At 39.1% G+C, this 17,542-nt stretch overlaps 1 protein-coding gene and 1 long non-coding RNA gene across 4 annotated transcripts; one reads left to right on the top strand and one right to left on the bottom strand.

Moving 5' to 3' along the window:
* Positions 1–1,393: 1,393 nt before the first annotated feature.
* On the bottom strand, positions 1,394–9,945 carry LOC143434319 (serine protease inhibitor Kazal-type 1-like). Its single transcript, XM_076912716.1, has 4 exons — positions 9,805–9,945; positions 8,065–8,096; positions 6,405–6,511; positions 1,394–1,518 (listed from the first exon to the last, which is right to left on the bottom strand). The coding sequence occupies exons 1-4, from the start codon at positions 9,857–9,859 to the stop codon at positions 1,473–1,475; spliced, it is 240 nt and encodes a 79-aa protein (XP_076768831.1). The 5' UTR covers positions 9,860–9,945; the 3' UTR covers positions 1,394–1,472.
* Positions 9,946–10,075: 130 nt separating this feature from the next.
* LOC143434321 (uncharacterized) lies at positions 10,076–17,122 on the top strand. 3 transcript variants are annotated; one of them, XR_013103734.1, is made up of 5 exons: positions 10,076–10,142; positions 10,614–10,686; positions 12,244–12,404; positions 13,372–13,507; positions 16,066–17,122. It is a non-coding gene; the product is annotated as an uncharacterized LOC143434321 (long non-coding RNA). The 3 variants fall into 3 exon arrangements; XR_013103733.1 differs by having other exon boundaries at positions 12,244–12,409; XR_013103735.1 differs by having other exon boundaries at positions 10,094–10,365; positions 12,244–12,409.
* The last annotated feature ends 420 nt before the right edge of the window (positions 17,123–17,542 follow it).

The raw sequence follows: 17,542 nt of genomic DNA, 5'->3' as shown, positions 1-17,542 counted from the left end.
GAGATTAGGCCTTATATTTTCTTATTATTAAAAAAACAAACTCTGTGTGTGTGTCTTTCTACCTCTGTCTCCCTGTCTCCTCTCATTCTCTCTCTCCATCTCTGTCTCTCTTTCACTCTCTCTGTCTCAGTCTGTCTCTCTGTCTGTCTCTCTGTCTGTCTCTCTCTGTTTGTGTGTGTTTGTTTTTCTATCTCTGTCTCATCTCTCTCTGTCTCTGTTTCTCTCCTCTCTCTCTCTCTCTCTCTCTCTCTCTCTCTCTCTCTCTCTCTCTCTTTCTGTGTGTACTTGCAGACTGGTCCAATAAGACAGGGCAACAAACAACATTCAGTGATTAAAATAATTTGACCATTAGGGAATTCCTTAAGGTTTGGTGCCCTTCAAGTGTCCTCTAGCATCACAGATAAGACACTGGGAGCCATCTTGCATTGATAACTTGAGATAGCAAGGTATTTGGTGAGAGCTTTCAGGCTGTTTGAGCTGAGTCAGTTTCTAGATTACACCACCCTCTAGTGGTAGGAGTTCATTTTTCAAGGCAGGAATATTGGAATATCACCAGAAGTGGGTAACTGGGCAAGTATGCTTTCCTAATGTATTTCTGATTTCCTTGTTATTTCTGGCTCAGTGGCTGACCCATTCTCCACTGTATTACAGATCCTAACACAGTCTCACTTGTGTTACCTCTCTACCGTTTTTCCATCTTAGACTACATTTTTTTAGAAACTCGGAATCTCAAGAAGCTTCCCCCTTTTTATTTTTAAGTAATTATAGATATTTTCCTCCATGAGAACACTTCCTCATTTCTAATTTATTTGATTATGTTCTATTATATTACATCTTTATTCTATTATTGAATATAGACATGGGGGAATCTTAGAGTAGGTGACTATTATCTAGAATTCCCATTGAAGAAAGTGAAGGCATAATCCACAAGAGGTGATTGTGTTTAAAAGGAGTGCTTGCTGTGGTTAAAGGAAGGTCACCAGATCTAAAAGTGCACTCTGGCAGCTTGTCTGCTAGACTGTTAGTCAATCGAGTTTATTTTTCTATGTTTACTCACAGGACAAGAATAACTCTGCAGAGTTGTGGTGGCTCACAAGTGAAACAATGTGAGGTACACAAAGCACTCACACTCATTTCCTTGTGTGAACACCCCCTTCTCTCTTTGTCAGGCTACATCTTGGGCATGGCATGGGCTACCTTCTGCATCCTAATCAAACTCTACTCATCACACATGTTCATGCTCAGCTGTGTGTTGTTGTCATCTGCAGTGTGTGATATTACCAGCATGAAGAACTAACTGGTGAAGCTTAGTCTAGTCTGGGTCTTTGCCCAGTTCCCTGTCCTCAATATATTCACCCATGCCTTTGAACAGGAAGCTTTGAGAAGAACAAGGTTTGTTCAAATGCATTTATTCAACAAACTCAGTTGCTAAAAATAATGGTAGCCTTAAACAGAATTCAAAATCTTCAATTTTAGCAAACCCCATCATATTCAATGAGGATAGGCACGTCACGATTCCTGTAGAAGAGATTTAAGGAAAATAAATTAAGAGTTGGCTTGAAGTTTAGTGGCACAAATCAATGACTATGTGAGAATAACAATGAAACTTAAAAATAATTCTGCCTTTCTTTAAAGAACAAGCTTATGATTTATTGATTTTTTTCTTTTTTCTAATCCATTTATTCAGTCAATGTATTCATTAAGTATCTGCTGCTTTTTTTTTTTTTTATTATGTCCACAAGGTATACAACAGAGTAGAAAAACTATGGGTCATTGTTCTTTATAAGCCTAATGGAGTGATACTGGCAACACTTGAAGTGAATCTCAAATTCATCTCTGCTTTTTTACTGCTGATGCTTTGTGCTTAGTGACCAGGTCTGTTGTCCAGGCTATCGCAGGGCTTTCTAGATGTTAAACATTTCAGCTTAGAAGACAGGAGCCCGATTCTGCCAGCCAATCTTGATTCCCATAACAACAACCACTACCAAGGTCTACTTCTTTCCTTAAAACTGTTTTTGCTGTTCCCATGTTACCTTGAGCAAACCAGTTTCTCTCACAAAACCCAAATGTCCTTCCTATTCTGAAATTGTTCCTTAGTTATATGACTGCTTCTACAATTCTCTCTTTATGCATTGTTATCTTGACTACACTGGCATGCAACAAATTTTCTATTTTATTTATTGTTGAAGAAGATGCAATACTCATCTATTTTCACAGATACATTTTTGCATCCATTATTTCTTCATTAATGTTAACCTATGGTAGTGCCCAGTTCAATGTCATGTACATAAGCCTGTTATCCACAGCTCTGCTGTTCACTTTGCTACACTCTGTGCATTAGCCACACGTAGTTGTTTTGTCTTAAAAATTTAACAATATTTAAACATCAGTAACTCAGTGTACTATCTAATAGATAGTACACTGTCTGTACCATCTGTTTTTAAGAGCCAATGACTATTAGTCATGTATTAACCCATAACAACAGACAGACAACATTTCTAGCACCAATGAATGTTCTGTCAGTAGTTGTTTTTCTGTAAAAAAGAGTTATTGACACTTTCTCTAACAAAGCACAGAAGGCATATAATGTCCTAATTTAACAAACCTGGCTACCCTCATAATTACAAGGCCCATCATAAGAAAGCACTGTTTGGTGTTTTCAGAGCATCACAACCCCCAATAGATAGAGTCCGATTCTGGCTCTGGTAATAGTGACAACATAGTTCATTTTTTGTGAAACTTACAAAAATTTACATTATAAATAAAATATAGTCACACCACTTCTCTCTTTTCTTTCTCCACACCCTCCAAGTTCCCTCTATCTCTTCATCCCCCATTCACTTTCAAATTGATAGCTACCTTTTCTTTCTTTCTTTTTTTTTTTTTTACTATTGTTATGTGTGAGTGTATAAATATATAAATACAACCTGTTGGGTCCAGTTTTGCTGTTTGTATGGGCAACTTTAAAAAATATTATTAATTTTAGATTCAGACTGTCTGCAGTTTCCCTTCCTTTCTCTTCTCCAACATACTCTTCTCTAGACCTATCTACTCTTCCATTTCTATTAAGAAGTGGACATTAGGCATAATATACAGGTACAAAGTTATACTCCACAGCCCAAGAAGCTAAACAAAAAGAGCCCAAGAGAAGAAGCATGAACTGTACTTAGAAGGGGGAATAAAATAGTCATCAAAGGCAGATGGAGGGAGGGAACTGGGAGAGACTGGAAAGAGAGAGGAATGGGGGATTTGGGATAATGTGGGTTGAAGGACAGGAGAGATTGCTAGCTGCCCATGAAAATGAATGGATATCTGCAATTGATGTGGGTGAGGAGGTGGGAGGCGTATCTCCAGGATAAGTCAGAGACCTAGGATGTGCCCCAAAATTAGTGGGGGTGACTGTAAGTGTGACTCACTACATTGGGGATATGGAAACTGAAGAGGCCACCTCCTGTAGCCAGTCAAGAACCCTAGTGGAGTGATAGAGACAACAACTCACTCTCAAAACATTCAACCCAAATTTATCCTATCTACAGTAATGCAGGCATGAAGGAGAGAGCAGAGACTGAGGGAATACACAACCAATAACTAGCCCAATTTGAGACCTATCCCATTGGCAAGCACTAATCCCTTTCACTGTTAATGATACTCTGTCATGCTTGCAGACAGAAGTAAGTTGTCCTCTGAGAGGCTCCACCCAGCAGCTGACTTAGACAGATATAGACACCCACAGCCAAAGAGTGGATGGAGCTTGGGGACTCTTATGGAAAAATAGTAGGAAGGATTACTTCCTGAAAGGGTTAGGAACAGCACAGGAAGTTCTACAGAGTCAACTAACAGGGACTTTTGGGGCTCTGCGTCTGAACCACCAACCAAAAACCTTTCATGGGCTAGACATAGGCCTCCCCGAAAATGTGTAGCAGATGTGCAGCTTGGTCTTCATGTGGGTCCCAAACAACCAGAGCAGAAGCAATCCCAAAAGCTGTTTGCTCCCTGTAGGTGGGATATGTTCTTCTAGCTGGGCTGCCTTGTATTGCCTCAATGGGAGAAAACACACATAGCCTCAAGGAGACTTGAAATGTTAGGGTCAGGGGATACCACATGCAGGCCCCCTTACTAGGAGGAGAAGAGGAAGGGAATGGGGGAAGGATTATAGGAGAGGGGTGACTGGAAGGGGAACAGTGAACAGGAAGTAAAATGAGTAAGTAAAGATCTTAAATTAAATTAATTTTTAAAAAAAGAGAAAAAAAAGGCCTTGCCTCCCATGAATAGCCAAACAAACACGGGATATATCACATCGCAGTAGGTATAAGCACCTTTCTAGTATTGAGGTTCCACAAAGCAACTCAGTATGAGAGAAAGCATCCCAGAAGCCAGAAACAGAGTCAAAGATAACCCCTGCTCCCACCATTAGCACTTTTACAAAAAGATCAAACTACACAGCTGTAACATATGCAGATGGCCTAGGTTAGTCCTATACAGGCTCCCTTGGTTGGTGGTTCAGTCTCTGTGAGCCCCTACCAGCATAGGTCAGTTGATTCTGTGGGGTTTTGTGTGGTATCATTACCCTTCTGGCTCCTACAATTCTTTCTACATCCCTTTCCCCAAGTTCTACCTAATATTTGGTTGTGGGTCTGTGTTAGCATCTCTGATAACATTTATGCTAGGTTTCTGTTTGCAAGTATAGCAGAATATCATTAGGAATCATTTTATTGTCTTTTCCCCCAATCATGTTTGATTCTATCCTAGGTCTCTGAACTATCTAGCCTCTGGGTCTTGGGCCTCCTGGTAGTTTCAGGGATGGGATCTCTCTCTGACTTTTAATGAGCAATAGAAACAAAGGACTATACAAACCTTAGAATATCTCTTATGTTTGAGAAAGCCAAACTTATCTCTAGACCTAAGTGTTATTACAGAATGCAGAGTGAAATGCTGCATGCTCAGACAGTTGAATGTGCCTTTACATCTACACATATTTGAAAGAATGCAAAGAGTGAACTATAACCAGTAGGTTCATAGGTCAGATGAATGAGCGTTCAGCATTTTGCTATTATTTTCTGAATGCTTCACTTCAAAGGCCTTTGAACTTTAGACCTCACACTTGGACATTTCATAAATCCCCAGGGTGTCGCGGTGCCCTCCTGCTCCCTGTGGATGGAAAGAATGACACGTGACCTTAATGTCAACAGCATGGGTCATGAGAAAATTAAGAAGTTGTTGCAAGTGTACATTTTCCAAAATGTTCACCTGCTCCTCCCAAACCCCTGAGCCAGGGCCTAAACCATTGGCCCAGATGGACAGGTTACTGAACAGACTAGCTTGGAATTCAGGTTTCTTCTGCCTGAGCCTGCAGTGTGGGAGAAACAGGCTTGTGCTATCATGCCTGGCAACTTTTACACACTGGACACACCCTCATTATAAAGCCAAATACTGTTTGGAGTCTACAATGTCTACAATCCTGGATAAACTGAGAGACTTTTCTGAAATCATTTAGACCTATTTTTGAAGAGAGTTTGCATCATAGAAGAGAGATTTATGCAGAGGAATAAAGACAATTTATAGTCACTTGAGCCTGAGCTGAAGTTGTTAGCATAGAGTCAGTTCTAGAAAACCTAAGTTGTTTTTTGTTTTTGTTTTTTTTTGTTTTGTTTTGTTGTTGGTTTTTTTTTTTTTTTTTTTTTTTTTGTCACTTTTGGTGTCTCTGTTGTCTGTTTGAAATTCGGAGCGTTTTTTAAATGGCATTCCTTTCATTAAGCTTTTCTTGGCCCTTTCAGTTCAAGGATATTACCATTTTTGTTTTGGTCATGTAACACTTTACACTCTTTTGACAATCACAACAACTTATAAGAAGTGATTACATGTGCTCATGAGTGTTTTGTTTGTTTGTTTATACTTTTGTAACAGCCACATGGGAAACAAGGAAGGCATATAGCAACAAGTCAGTCATATTGTAAGAGGAAAATTATCATGACATATCTGTTTGTCCCAGTGTTCTGAGTCTGATTCCTGTTCCCCAAAATTAAATATTTCAGAAAATTAAAGTTTATTGAGGCTAACTCTCTTAAGCCATGAATACTAATGTTATAATACATGTTTGTTCACTAAATACTATATAAATCATACTTGCTAATTTGGGGGTGCATTAGAAAATGCAATTTCTGCTATTATTAAGAACTGATCTGTTTTTTTAAAAGATTTAAGACATTTTGTATATATAGAATTTATAAAATCTAAAATAGCAATGTATTGCTTAAAAAATGGGGTTTTTATCATCCAAGCAATTTTATATCATATTATCATACCAAGTTTATGAAAAGACAGTTCCATTTATTGACTAGCCTTTAAGTTGATTACATATGTGAAATTCGAGTCATAAATAAATTAAAATTAAACTTTATCCTCACCTGTTTGCAAGGCACACAGAACATTCAAGGGGATAAGTAATTCCATTAGTCCCACACACAGGTTCATATCTCCGGGGACAACGAGTAGTTATACCAACACAATTAGGCTAAACACAAAATTAAAGAGTTATTCTCTATCATTTTTCAATGTTTGGTTTTATAATAAAATATTAAGACTGTTTTAAGTTTGTTGCAGTTAAGATAATGACACTGACTATTGCACAGGAAAACAACAACCACAATAGAAATAAATCGGCCCTGAAATTTAAAAAGCTGTGTTAAAGCCAAATTATGGTCTTTTCCAGTTATATGACATCACATGTCCACAGGTTTCTTCCTTGATTTCAGTCAATTCATCTGCAAGTTAGAAAAAAAAATCTTTTCCCCAATTAAGGCATGATACTGCGGAGATGTGGGATGAGAGGAGCAAGATAACACAGCTGCTGACAGGATAGTCATTCTAGATGGCATCTGTGTTTCCAGTTCTTGCTTTGTGTTTTTCAGCAAAATCTGATTCTCATTAAACACTTCTTATAGGTCCCTGTCCTAGATATTATGTATTATTCTATTGAAAAACTTTCACCCTTTAATCAAAAGTGTCAGTTATCTATTTATTGAGCTAGCCTTAAAAGACCTTGTAAAGTTATCATTACACTCTTCTTCAAGGGAAGATTCATGAAGTGACAAACTGACTTAAAGTCACATATCTAGTGATACTTAGATCCTGGTTCTCAGTTCCTGGGCATTACCACAACACCTCTTGATTACAGGACATCATCCCTGTTTTGTTAACCTTTATTCTTCATACATCAGTACTTGGAGAACTAGATTTAGGCTTTAATTATGCCAGATTTGTTCTGTAATTCTTACCAAAAGTGTAATAATTTATTCACTATAAGCTTCAGGTTCATCACTGGTTTTCTCCTAGGTATTCCGATGTAATGAGATGAGGGGCATTTCCTCTAGTCTACTTTGGGAATTAGGAGCAAGAAAAGCCAACCTGATCGAGTCAGAAGTAAGGGCTACTTGGAATGAACACAAGAGCTTCCAGTTAAACTACATATCCCACCAGCCAACCTTAGTGTTTGTATAAAAATCTCCTTTACAACAGGATGTAGACAGTTACAGGGGCATCAGTGGGCTCGTCTTTGAACAAAGCACCATGCAGATTAGGAAAGTACTATGAATCCTGCATTTAGCAGCCAAGGTTCCCTATCAGTTGATCCCCCAATCCTGACTTGAATTACCAAAAATGTAACTGCTAGGGTATATATTCCCCAACACTCTTTATGTCAAGGTCTAGACTGTGTAGTCCAACCTGACCTCAAACGTGGTTCATAAACCAGGCTCCCAAATACTTTGGATTGCAAATTGGCAAAATCACGCATGCTCAGATCCTAGCTGTACTTTTACAGGATAAAGCAATTTCAGTCTGCATAGGAAATTAGAGAATTAAGAAATTATAAAAGTAGATGTGTGGCAGTGGTGTGTGTCTTTAATCCCATTATTTGGGAAACAGAGGCAGACAGATCTCTTGGAAATTGAGGGCAGCCTTGTCTACTGAGTGAGTTCCTGGAGAAGAAGGACTACACAGAGAAATCATCTGTCAACCCCTCCCAATGAGGTTATAAATTATAATAAATTATAAAATTCTCTTTACCTTTCTTATACACTCCTGAGCTGTAGTATTACCTAGAAAACATAAATTAAACATTAATCTGGATCTCAAATAATGAAGTCAGATCTATTTTTAGGTGTCAAAGAATATAGGTTTCATATGATGTCTTTGCTTGCACTTCCCAAATCTTTTATTTACATTTGACCTTCAAGAATACCAAATGAGTTTTCTTCCCTCTCTGCCCACTAAGATTTTGAAAGGAATTAAGTAAAATGTTGATCATTACTGAGTAGGTCGATTTGGCATTTTAGGAAATTTGATCTACTTTCTTGAGATTAGAAACATTCTACTCAGAATTTGAAATGTGTAGGTACTAGTAACAATTCAGATTCCTTTGACATGTCCTTCAATGATCTTTCTGTACCCAACAGAATTTTCATCTCACAGTTGGTGAATTATAAATATCTGTACCTCAGGGTATTGGTGGCAGTATGGGAAATAGCCATCAGGTCTTCTGATGTAATTAAGTCTCTTCTGTAAACAATGTTAAAAATAAGACTTTTCTGACAACTCACCACCAGTTCTCAAAGAGAATTTTTCCCACCAGTGCATTACACCAAATAACCATATTTTAAACTTGTATTTCATGTATTTACATAGTTCAGAAAAGAGTCAATTCCTTCTTCAGAAAACATGTGTGGCAGACATCAAAGCATATGATACATATACACATATGTAACAACAATTTAAAAAACTGAACTAGAAAGAGAGCAAGGAAGTACATGGAAGGATTTGGCAGAGAATTGTAAGAAAAAGTGATGTAATTATATTATAATGTAAAATGTAGTTGTTTTTTTAAAAAGTAGATAGATGCTAACTGTGAATGTGAGTGAGTTTGTAAGGGAAAGAAAACCAGTCTGAGAGCTCCTAAAGTAGAAATGTTTCTAAAACTTAATTTTCAGTCAGTGATCTCTAAGGGAAAAAAAATATCTGGGACTTATCAAAAAGATGCAGCTTTTGGGGTCCCCTTGGATCCAGAATGTAAATGAGGCCAAAAAATTAATGAGCAGGAGCTCACTAAAGGTATTTATTTACTTGTATTAATTATAGGGCATGAGGTGGGACAAAGGGGTTCTTGCTTCCATAAATATTTATCTGAAATGTTTAGCAATGGTCTTCCGCTTCTTAATGAAGGACAGCTTTGGCTTTTGTCACAATCTCTGCAATAAGTGACAAAAGTGAAAATATTAATTAATGCCAGTTATAAAAACCCAACTGACCTCAGAATCAGAAGCATATCCTGTCATTCTCACAAGTTTAGGGATTCCTTCCTATGTTCAAACAAGATGTATTTTACAGATCAAATATAAACTATTTAATGACTAAAAATATGACTTTCTGCAAACTAAGTGGTGGTCATTATTATTTACTTTATGCAAGTTTATAATAATTTCACTTTTGTAAGTTGATTTACATAGTCTAACAGCCCTTTTACAGTTAAAAGGGTATTTTAGATCAAACCCTTTATTAGCCACCAAATCACTACTAAAGTAACAGCCTTGTCTTTAGAGCAAGCCATGACTATCTATGTAGACACGTTACTGGAGCTTTCCTCCATTGTATTAGCAATAACTTCCTCTCTCTCCCATAATTTGCACTAGAAACATTTCTGTTATTCAACTCATTGGCATCAGTTAGCTAGACTATCTTCATTTACAAGACGTATAAATTAACAAGTCAAATGTTTTTACTAATATTTAAAGAATATTCAAAAACACCCACCTGCTAAATTGAGCAAGGCCAAGGCACTGAGAAGAAAGACAATTGCCACCTTCATGATTGCAGGTCTGGATGCAAAGGTCAGAAGAATTATGTAGGGTGCTTCTCTTCTGAAAATGAAGAGTGGTCATATATGTGGATGGTAGTACAGGCTCCACCCACTGTACCCTATAATAGGTATCTTTGGTTATTGATTGACTCATGTGGCCTCCAGGCTGGGGAGGATGTACCTAGGTAGATAAGGGGCAGAAAAGATTGGACCCAAATTTGGCCAGGAAAAGCAAAATAGTTGGATTCGTGATATCCTCTTGGGTTTTGGGAAAGCCTCCTCCCTTTCTGAGGTGTGGTTTTCTTATCTTTCTGCTAAGTCAAAGGTCTTGTTTGTCTCCTCTGTATTTCTGAATGGATGAGCAGACATGTAGATCTCAAGCATGCTTTCTATTCTTCCCTTTCTTCCATTCTTCCATTCCTGGTTTTGTTTTTACCCATTTCTCTCCTTTATCCCCTGTGTATTTCTAAACTCCTAATAGACTGGTGCCAGGCTGGGGTAAAAGATAAGGAGAGGTCAGTTCTGTCTCCAGTGTCCTGGGGCTGTGTGTACATCCAAATTAGCTGCATGCTTCTAGATAAATTGTTCACTTTCCCATTGCCTGAATTTATGAATTGGAAGATTAAAACAATGGTAATCAACAATTTAAAGCATTGTTTGTTTAATAACCAATATGTACTGAGTATCTACCAAGCGCTGTATCTGTTTTCTTTCATGCTTTTGCCTGTCTTGTCTGTAGAAAAATTCTGTCACTTTGTTTCAGACAATCTTTTCCAGGGTGTTTGTATAACAAATAGTCTTGACAAATGAAGCAACTTCTCAATTAGGCACAAAGGGTAAGTTGTTTTGTTTTTCTGTCTAGAACAATAAAGACACATATTTCCCAGCAACACTCAGGTGGGGTTACTGGTCTCCTAAAACATCTAGGGACATAAAAAAAAGTTTGATGATCTTTTCTAATAGCACAAGACAATTTCTGTTTAGAAGTCAAATGGTTCTTCCTATATCATCTCTGGGGAATTCCCTTTTGATACAAATATTGACAGGTTAGCCATTGTGACAAGATAATCAAATCATTTTCCAGAACTTGGGGCATGGCTTTTGTTGATATCCCCAAATGCTGGCTGGCTAAAGTTTTAGCTAAAATTCTCAGACCTTTTCCAATTCTCAAAACTGTTAAACATTAGTCATGACTTGTATCAGTAGATATAAATAACATGGAAGTCTGTGTTTAATGAAGCTCACATGCATTTTACTTGAGGAGACAGACAATAGACGATATTAAAGACTATAAAAATATTCAGATGACAAATGGGAACAGGGCCCAGCTCCAGGTCCCAAACCGATGCAAGCCAAAACAGGCTTATGGAGCAGTCAGTGTCATACCAGCAAATACCAATCCCTTTCTGTACTCAGTCGAGCAACACCAGGAAGTGCAGAACTGGACTCAGTTCTGCCACCCACAGAGTATTAACCCCAGAAATGGGACCTCAGGCCTTAACCACTAAAGTGACTTTATCAGATCTGCCATCTAATTTGGATCAGGCCATAAAGGCTCATGAGTTACATCACCTTAATTCTAAAGCCTTAAGAGTTATGTTTAAAATTACCAGAGAACAAGCTAGACAAATTGTCAAACAATGTCAATCCTGTGATAAACTTTTCCCAGTTTCTCATTTGGGTGTAAATCCAAAGGGACTGATACCAAACAGTATCTGGCAAATGGATGTTACTCATTATAATGAATTTGGAAAACAGAAATATATACATGTATGTGTAGATACATACAATGGTTTCATTTATGCAACATTACAAACTGGGGAAGCAAGCAAGCATGTGATTGCTCATACGCTTGCTACAATGGCTGTATTGGGCGTGCTTAAACAGATAAAAAAATGACAATGGCCCAGGTTATACAACCTCCAGTTTCCACCAATTTTGTGAAAGATTGGGAATACTACATAAAAAGGGTATTCCATATAATCCACAGGGCCAAGGTATGGTAGAAAGGGCACATCAAACCATTAAATGTCAATTTGAAAAAATAAAAAATGGGGAAGGGTATCCTACCAAGGGATCCCCCAAAATATCCTTCATCATGCACTTTTTATTTTAAACTTTTTACCTTTGGATTCTGAAGGAAAATCTGCTGCAGATAGATTCTGGCATCCTAATACCAAAAAGAATTTTGCAACAGTCCTCTGGAAAGACCCATTAACTGGAACCTGGAATGGGCCAGATCCAGTGCTTATCTGGGGAAGAGGTTCTGTTTGCATATATTTCCAAACTGCAGATGCTGCACTTTGGCTGCCAGAGAGATTGATTAAACAAACAGACAACAATAACAATCCAGGGAGGAAAAACTCCCTAAGAAGTGTAATTTTTCTTTGCAGGAAATATGAAGGAAACCTGAAGATGCTTCACAATTGCCTTCAAACTGGAATAGATCAACAAGCAAACCTGACCTGAGAAGTTATCAGTGCTGAAGGAGACATCACCACCTGAATCTCCAGGGTGGCTCTATTGGACTCTTGATTCCCCGACTTATGATTTAGTAGGGTATATTGTTTAACCCACTACCACAGTTATTATAGTTGTTTTTTGGGTTTGAGATTGATTGAGCAGGGACAGGGATTTCCTTGCTTTTTTTGTTAAGATCAAAGCTATGATTAGTTCTGTATTTCTGTGTGTTACCCTTAAAAAAGACTGTTGTTTTTACACTGACTATTCAGGCATTGCTAAGTCTCTCATCTCTCATGTTGATGCTGTTCAGCTGACTGATGGGTTTTGTAAGGCAACAAACAGATGCTATTCAAATGAAACCCATACAGGTCCATTATTACAGGCTAAAAGTAGAGGACTCTGAAACCTCTGTCATCAAGACTGACTAGGATTAACCCCTAACTTACATGCTAAGCTGGATACTCAATGAAGGTTAAGAGAGCATACCAAGACCCTTGCCCCTAAAAGAAGGGAGGCCTCACCATCCTAAGACAGGAGCTCAACCAATGGCTGTTGAGTAACCAAGGATGGGAAAGGGAGGCTGGGGTCCTTTGTTCCAACCTAGGACAGGTATGGTTTCCCTAAGTTTTCTCAGGCTTCCCTTTTGAAAAAAATTTAAAAAGGGAGACCCATGGGAGCTGACTTTAAGCAGAAAGCAGCTATCAACTTTGCAGCCATCTGGAACCATATACCCTGATAGAGACTTGTTTTTCAACAGCATACAACAGCTGAGCACACTCTGACAAATATCTTGTTTATCCCACATAGCTTGTTTTGCTGTTTAGTGACCCCAGCTGCATGGTGCACTTGCTAAAATGTTTTCACCTGTGTTCCCCTGCTTGTGCTTATAAGTACCCAGGGTTTTCTTGTAATAGTATCTATAGGAGAAGTCAGTAGGAGAGGTCAGTATGAGGTAATAGGGGAAATAAAGGAGTAAATGAGACCTGACCACACACTCTGGCTTGTCTCTAATTTTTGTGTCTCTCCCCCTTCTTCCCCCACTCTCTTTCTCTTGCTAGACCCCGACCTGTGGAACAGAATTGGGCTGCAACAGTTTGGCGCTCAATGAGAGGCAGCAAGAACAAGAGACATTACTGGAAGAAGGGTCAACTGAAAAAATCAGAAGGTGATCATGAATCTGCCACTTCAAGAAAGGTAAGGAAAATGGGACAAGAAATTCGTCAGTCTGAATTCAACTCTCTGTTTTGGTTTTATTGTTGGCTGCTCACATGTGTTAATTTTCTGCTCTTGTTCTTGAATGCTGTCTTTTTTGTTGTTGTTGTTCAAAATAAAAAGAAGCGTAAGGTAGAATCCAAAATACAACCAAAGGTTGATGACAATTTGTCAGAGCCAGATTATGCTGACCAAGAGGAAGAGGAAGTCAAATTTTATGGTGATGAAATGCCCTCTCCCTATGGGCCTCCACCTCCAAGTGCTCTTCCAATGGAGACAATGGTTGTAGATCCCAAAAAGGAGTTACAGGACAAAATTTCTACACTTAAACAACTGATAGAGTTAGAAAAAGAGTATCAGGACTTAAGTAATCAGTTACAGAAATTAAGGACAGGGAAGTGGTCTCGAGAGGCCAACTGCAAAAATCCCCCAGATTTTCATGTTTCTCAACCCTGTGTCCAAAGGCAGTCCCTATCCTCTAGCCTTAGTTCAGCTACAGATCCGCCAGAGGAAGGAGATGCTGAGGCTTTCCCTGTATCAGAGACCAGAGACCCTCAAGGGGTTGCTTGGAGACATCATACAGGGTTTAATTTTCAAATTATTAAAGAATCAAAAAAAAATGCAGTATCTCAACATTGGTGCCACTGCTCCCTTTACTCTCGCAATTTTAGAGTCTCTTGCAGAGGACTGTCTGATTCCTGGTTATTGGAATATGTTAGTGAGAGCAGTTCTTAGTGGTGGAGACTATCTTATTTGGAACTCAGAGTATCATGAGAATTGTAAAGAGACAGCTAGTAGAAACATTCAGGCAGGCAAAGGTTGGTCCTTTGATTCTGTAGTAGGAGAAGGGCAATTTGCTTCTAGTGATAACCAGATGCAATATGATCCAGGTTTATATGCTCAAATTCAAAATGCAGCTATGAAGGCTTGGCGTAAACTCCCAGCAAAGGGAGACCCTGGTGCATCCTTAACAGCAGTCAGGCAAGGGCCTGATGAACAATTTTCTGGCTTTGTTCATCAATTAATGACAACAGCAGGGAGGATTTTTGGTAATGCAGAGGCAGGTGTAGATTATGTGAAACAACTTGCATATGAAAATGGTAATCCTGCCTGCCAAGCAGCCATTAGACCTTGTAGGGAAAAGACAGACCTTACGGGGTATATCAGACTCTGTTCTGACATAGGTTGCTCTTATCAACAGGGCTTAGCTATGGCAGCTGCTATGGAAGGACAATCTGTAAGACATTTTTTGGTAAATAGAGACAGAAAGGCATGTTTTAAATGTGGTAAGCCTGGACACTTTGCAAGAGATTGCAGGGGAGAAAATGAGTTAATCCAGAGACAGCCCAGAAAATATCCTGGGCTCTGCCCATGTTGCAAACCTGGAAGGTATTGGGCTAGTGGTTGTAGGTCTAAACAAGATGCACAGGGTAAGACCCTTTCCCATAATCAGGGAAATGGGAACAGGGGCCAGCTCCAGGCCCCAAACCGATGCAAGCCAAAACAGGCTTCTGGAGCAGTCAGTGTCATACCAGCAAATACCAATCCCTTTCTGAACTCAGTCGAGCAACACCAGGAAGTGCAGGACTGGACCCAGTTCTGACACCCACAGAGTATTAACCCCAGAAATGGGACCTCAGGCCTTACCCACTGAAGTGACTTCATCAGATCTGCCATCTAATTTGGATCAGGCCATAAAGGCTCATGAGTTACATCACCTTAATTCTAAAACCTTAAGAGTTATGTTTAAAATTACCAGAGAACAAGCTAGACAAATTGTCAAAAAATGTCAATCCTGTGATAAACTTTTCCCAGTTTCTCATTTGGGTGTAAATCCAAAGGGACTGATACCAAACAGTATCTGGCAAATGGATGTTACTCATTATAATGAATTTGGAAAACAGAAATATATACATGTATATGTAGATACATACAATGGTTTCATTTATGCAACATTACAAACTGGGGAAGCAAGCAAGCATGTGATTGCTCATACGCTTGCTACAATGGCTGTATTGGGTGTGCTTAAACAGATAAAAAAATGACAATGGCCCAGGTTATACAAGCTCTAGTTTCCACCAATTTTGTGAAAGATTGGGAATACTACATAAAAAGGGTATTCCATATAATCCACAGGGCCAAGGTTTGGTAGAAAGAGCACATCAAACCATTAAATATCAATTTGAAAAAATAAAAAATGGGGAAGGGTATCCTACCAAGGTTTCCCCCAAAATATCCTTCATCATGCACTTTTTATTTTAAATTTTTTACCTTTGGATTCTGAAGGAAAATCTGCTGCAGATAGATTCTGGCATCCTAATACCAAAAAGAATTTTGCAACAGTCCTCTGGAAAGACCCATCAACTGGAACCTGGAATGGGCCAGATCCAGTGCTTATCTGGGGAAGAGGTTCTGTTTGTATATATTTCCAAACTGCAGATGCTGCACTTTGGCTGCCAGAGAGATTGATTAAACAAACAGACAACAATAACAAATCCAGGGAGGAAAAACTCCCTAAGAAGTGTAATTTTTCTTTGCAGGAAATATGAAGAAAACCTGAAGATGCTTCACAATTGCCTTCAAACTGGAATAGATCAACAAGCAAACCTGACCTGAGAAGTTGTCAATGCTGAAGGAGACATCACCACCTGAATCTCCAGGGTGGCTCTATTGGACTCTTGATTCCCCGACTTATGATTTAGTAGGGTATATTGTTTAACCCACTACCACAGTTATTATAGTTGTTTTTTGGGTTTGAGATTGATTGAGCATGGACAGGGATTTCCTTACTTGTTTTGTTAAGATCAAAGCTATGATTAGTTCTGTATTTCTGTGTGTTACCCTTAAAAAAGAGTGTTGTTTTTACACTGACTATTCAGGCATTACTAAGTCTCTCATCTCTCGGGTTGATGCTGTTCAGCTGACTGATGGGTTTTGTAAGGCAACAGACAGATGCTATTCAAATGAAACCCATACAGGTCCATTATTACAGGCTGGGTGTGGGAAACTCTGAAACCTCTGCCATCAAGACTGACTAGGATTAACCCCTAACTTACATGCTAAACTGGATAGTCAATGAAGGTTAAGAGAGCATACAGAGACTCATGCTCCTAAAAGAAGGGAGGCCTCACCATCCTAAGACAGGAGCTCAACCATTGGCTGTTGAGTATCCAAGGTCGGGAAAGGGAGGCTGGGGTCCTTTGTTCCAACCTAGGACAGTCAAGGTTTCCATAAGTTTTCCCCGGCTACCCTTTTGAAAATAATTTAAAAAGGGGGACCTGTGGGAGCTGACTTTAAGCAGAAAGCGGATATCAACTTAGCAGCCATATGGAACCATATACCCTGATAGAGACTTGTTTTTCAACAGCATACAACAGCTGAGCACACTCTGACAAATATCTTGTTTATCCCACATTGCTTGTTTCGCTGTTTAGTGACCCCAGCTGCATGGTACATGTGGTAACATGTTTTCACCTGTGTTCCCCTGCTTGTGCTTATAAATACCCAGGGTTTTCTTGTATTAGTGTCAATAGTTGAAGTCAATAGGAAAGGTCAATATGAGATAATAGGGGAAATAAAGGAGTAAATGAGACCTGATCACACATTCTGGCTTGTCTCTATTCTTCTAGTCTCTCCCCCTTCTTCCCCAACTCTCTCTCTTGCTAGACCCTGACCAGAGCAGCAGAGCAGTTCGGGACATTTTGGCCCCAATGCATGGGGTAGAATAGTCTGCAACACAGTAGCTGCCAAGGCAGGCAGAGTGTGGCCCTCAACAGATACTAGCACAAACGCTCGCAATACCCATGATACAATTCACAGAGCACAGGAAGCTGAAGAAGATGGAAGACCAAAGTGTGGGTGCTTCAGTTCTTCTTAGAAGGGGGAACAAGATACTCAAGGGAGGAAACATGGAGACAAAGTATGGAGCAGAGACTGATAGAAAGGCCATCCAGAAGCTGCCCCACCTGGGGTTCCATCCCATATACAGTCACCAAACCCAGACATTATTGTGGATGC

The sequence above is a fragment of the Arvicanthis niloticus genome, chromosome 14 (assembly GCF_011762505.2).
Source record: "Arvicanthis niloticus isolate mArvNil1 chromosome 14, mArvNil1.pat.X, whole genome shotgun sequence".
Classification (NCBI taxonomy): domain Eukaryota; kingdom Metazoa; phylum Chordata; class Mammalia; order Rodentia; family Muridae; genus Arvicanthis; species Arvicanthis niloticus.
This window is presented reverse-complemented; position numbering and strand designations above follow the sequence as displayed.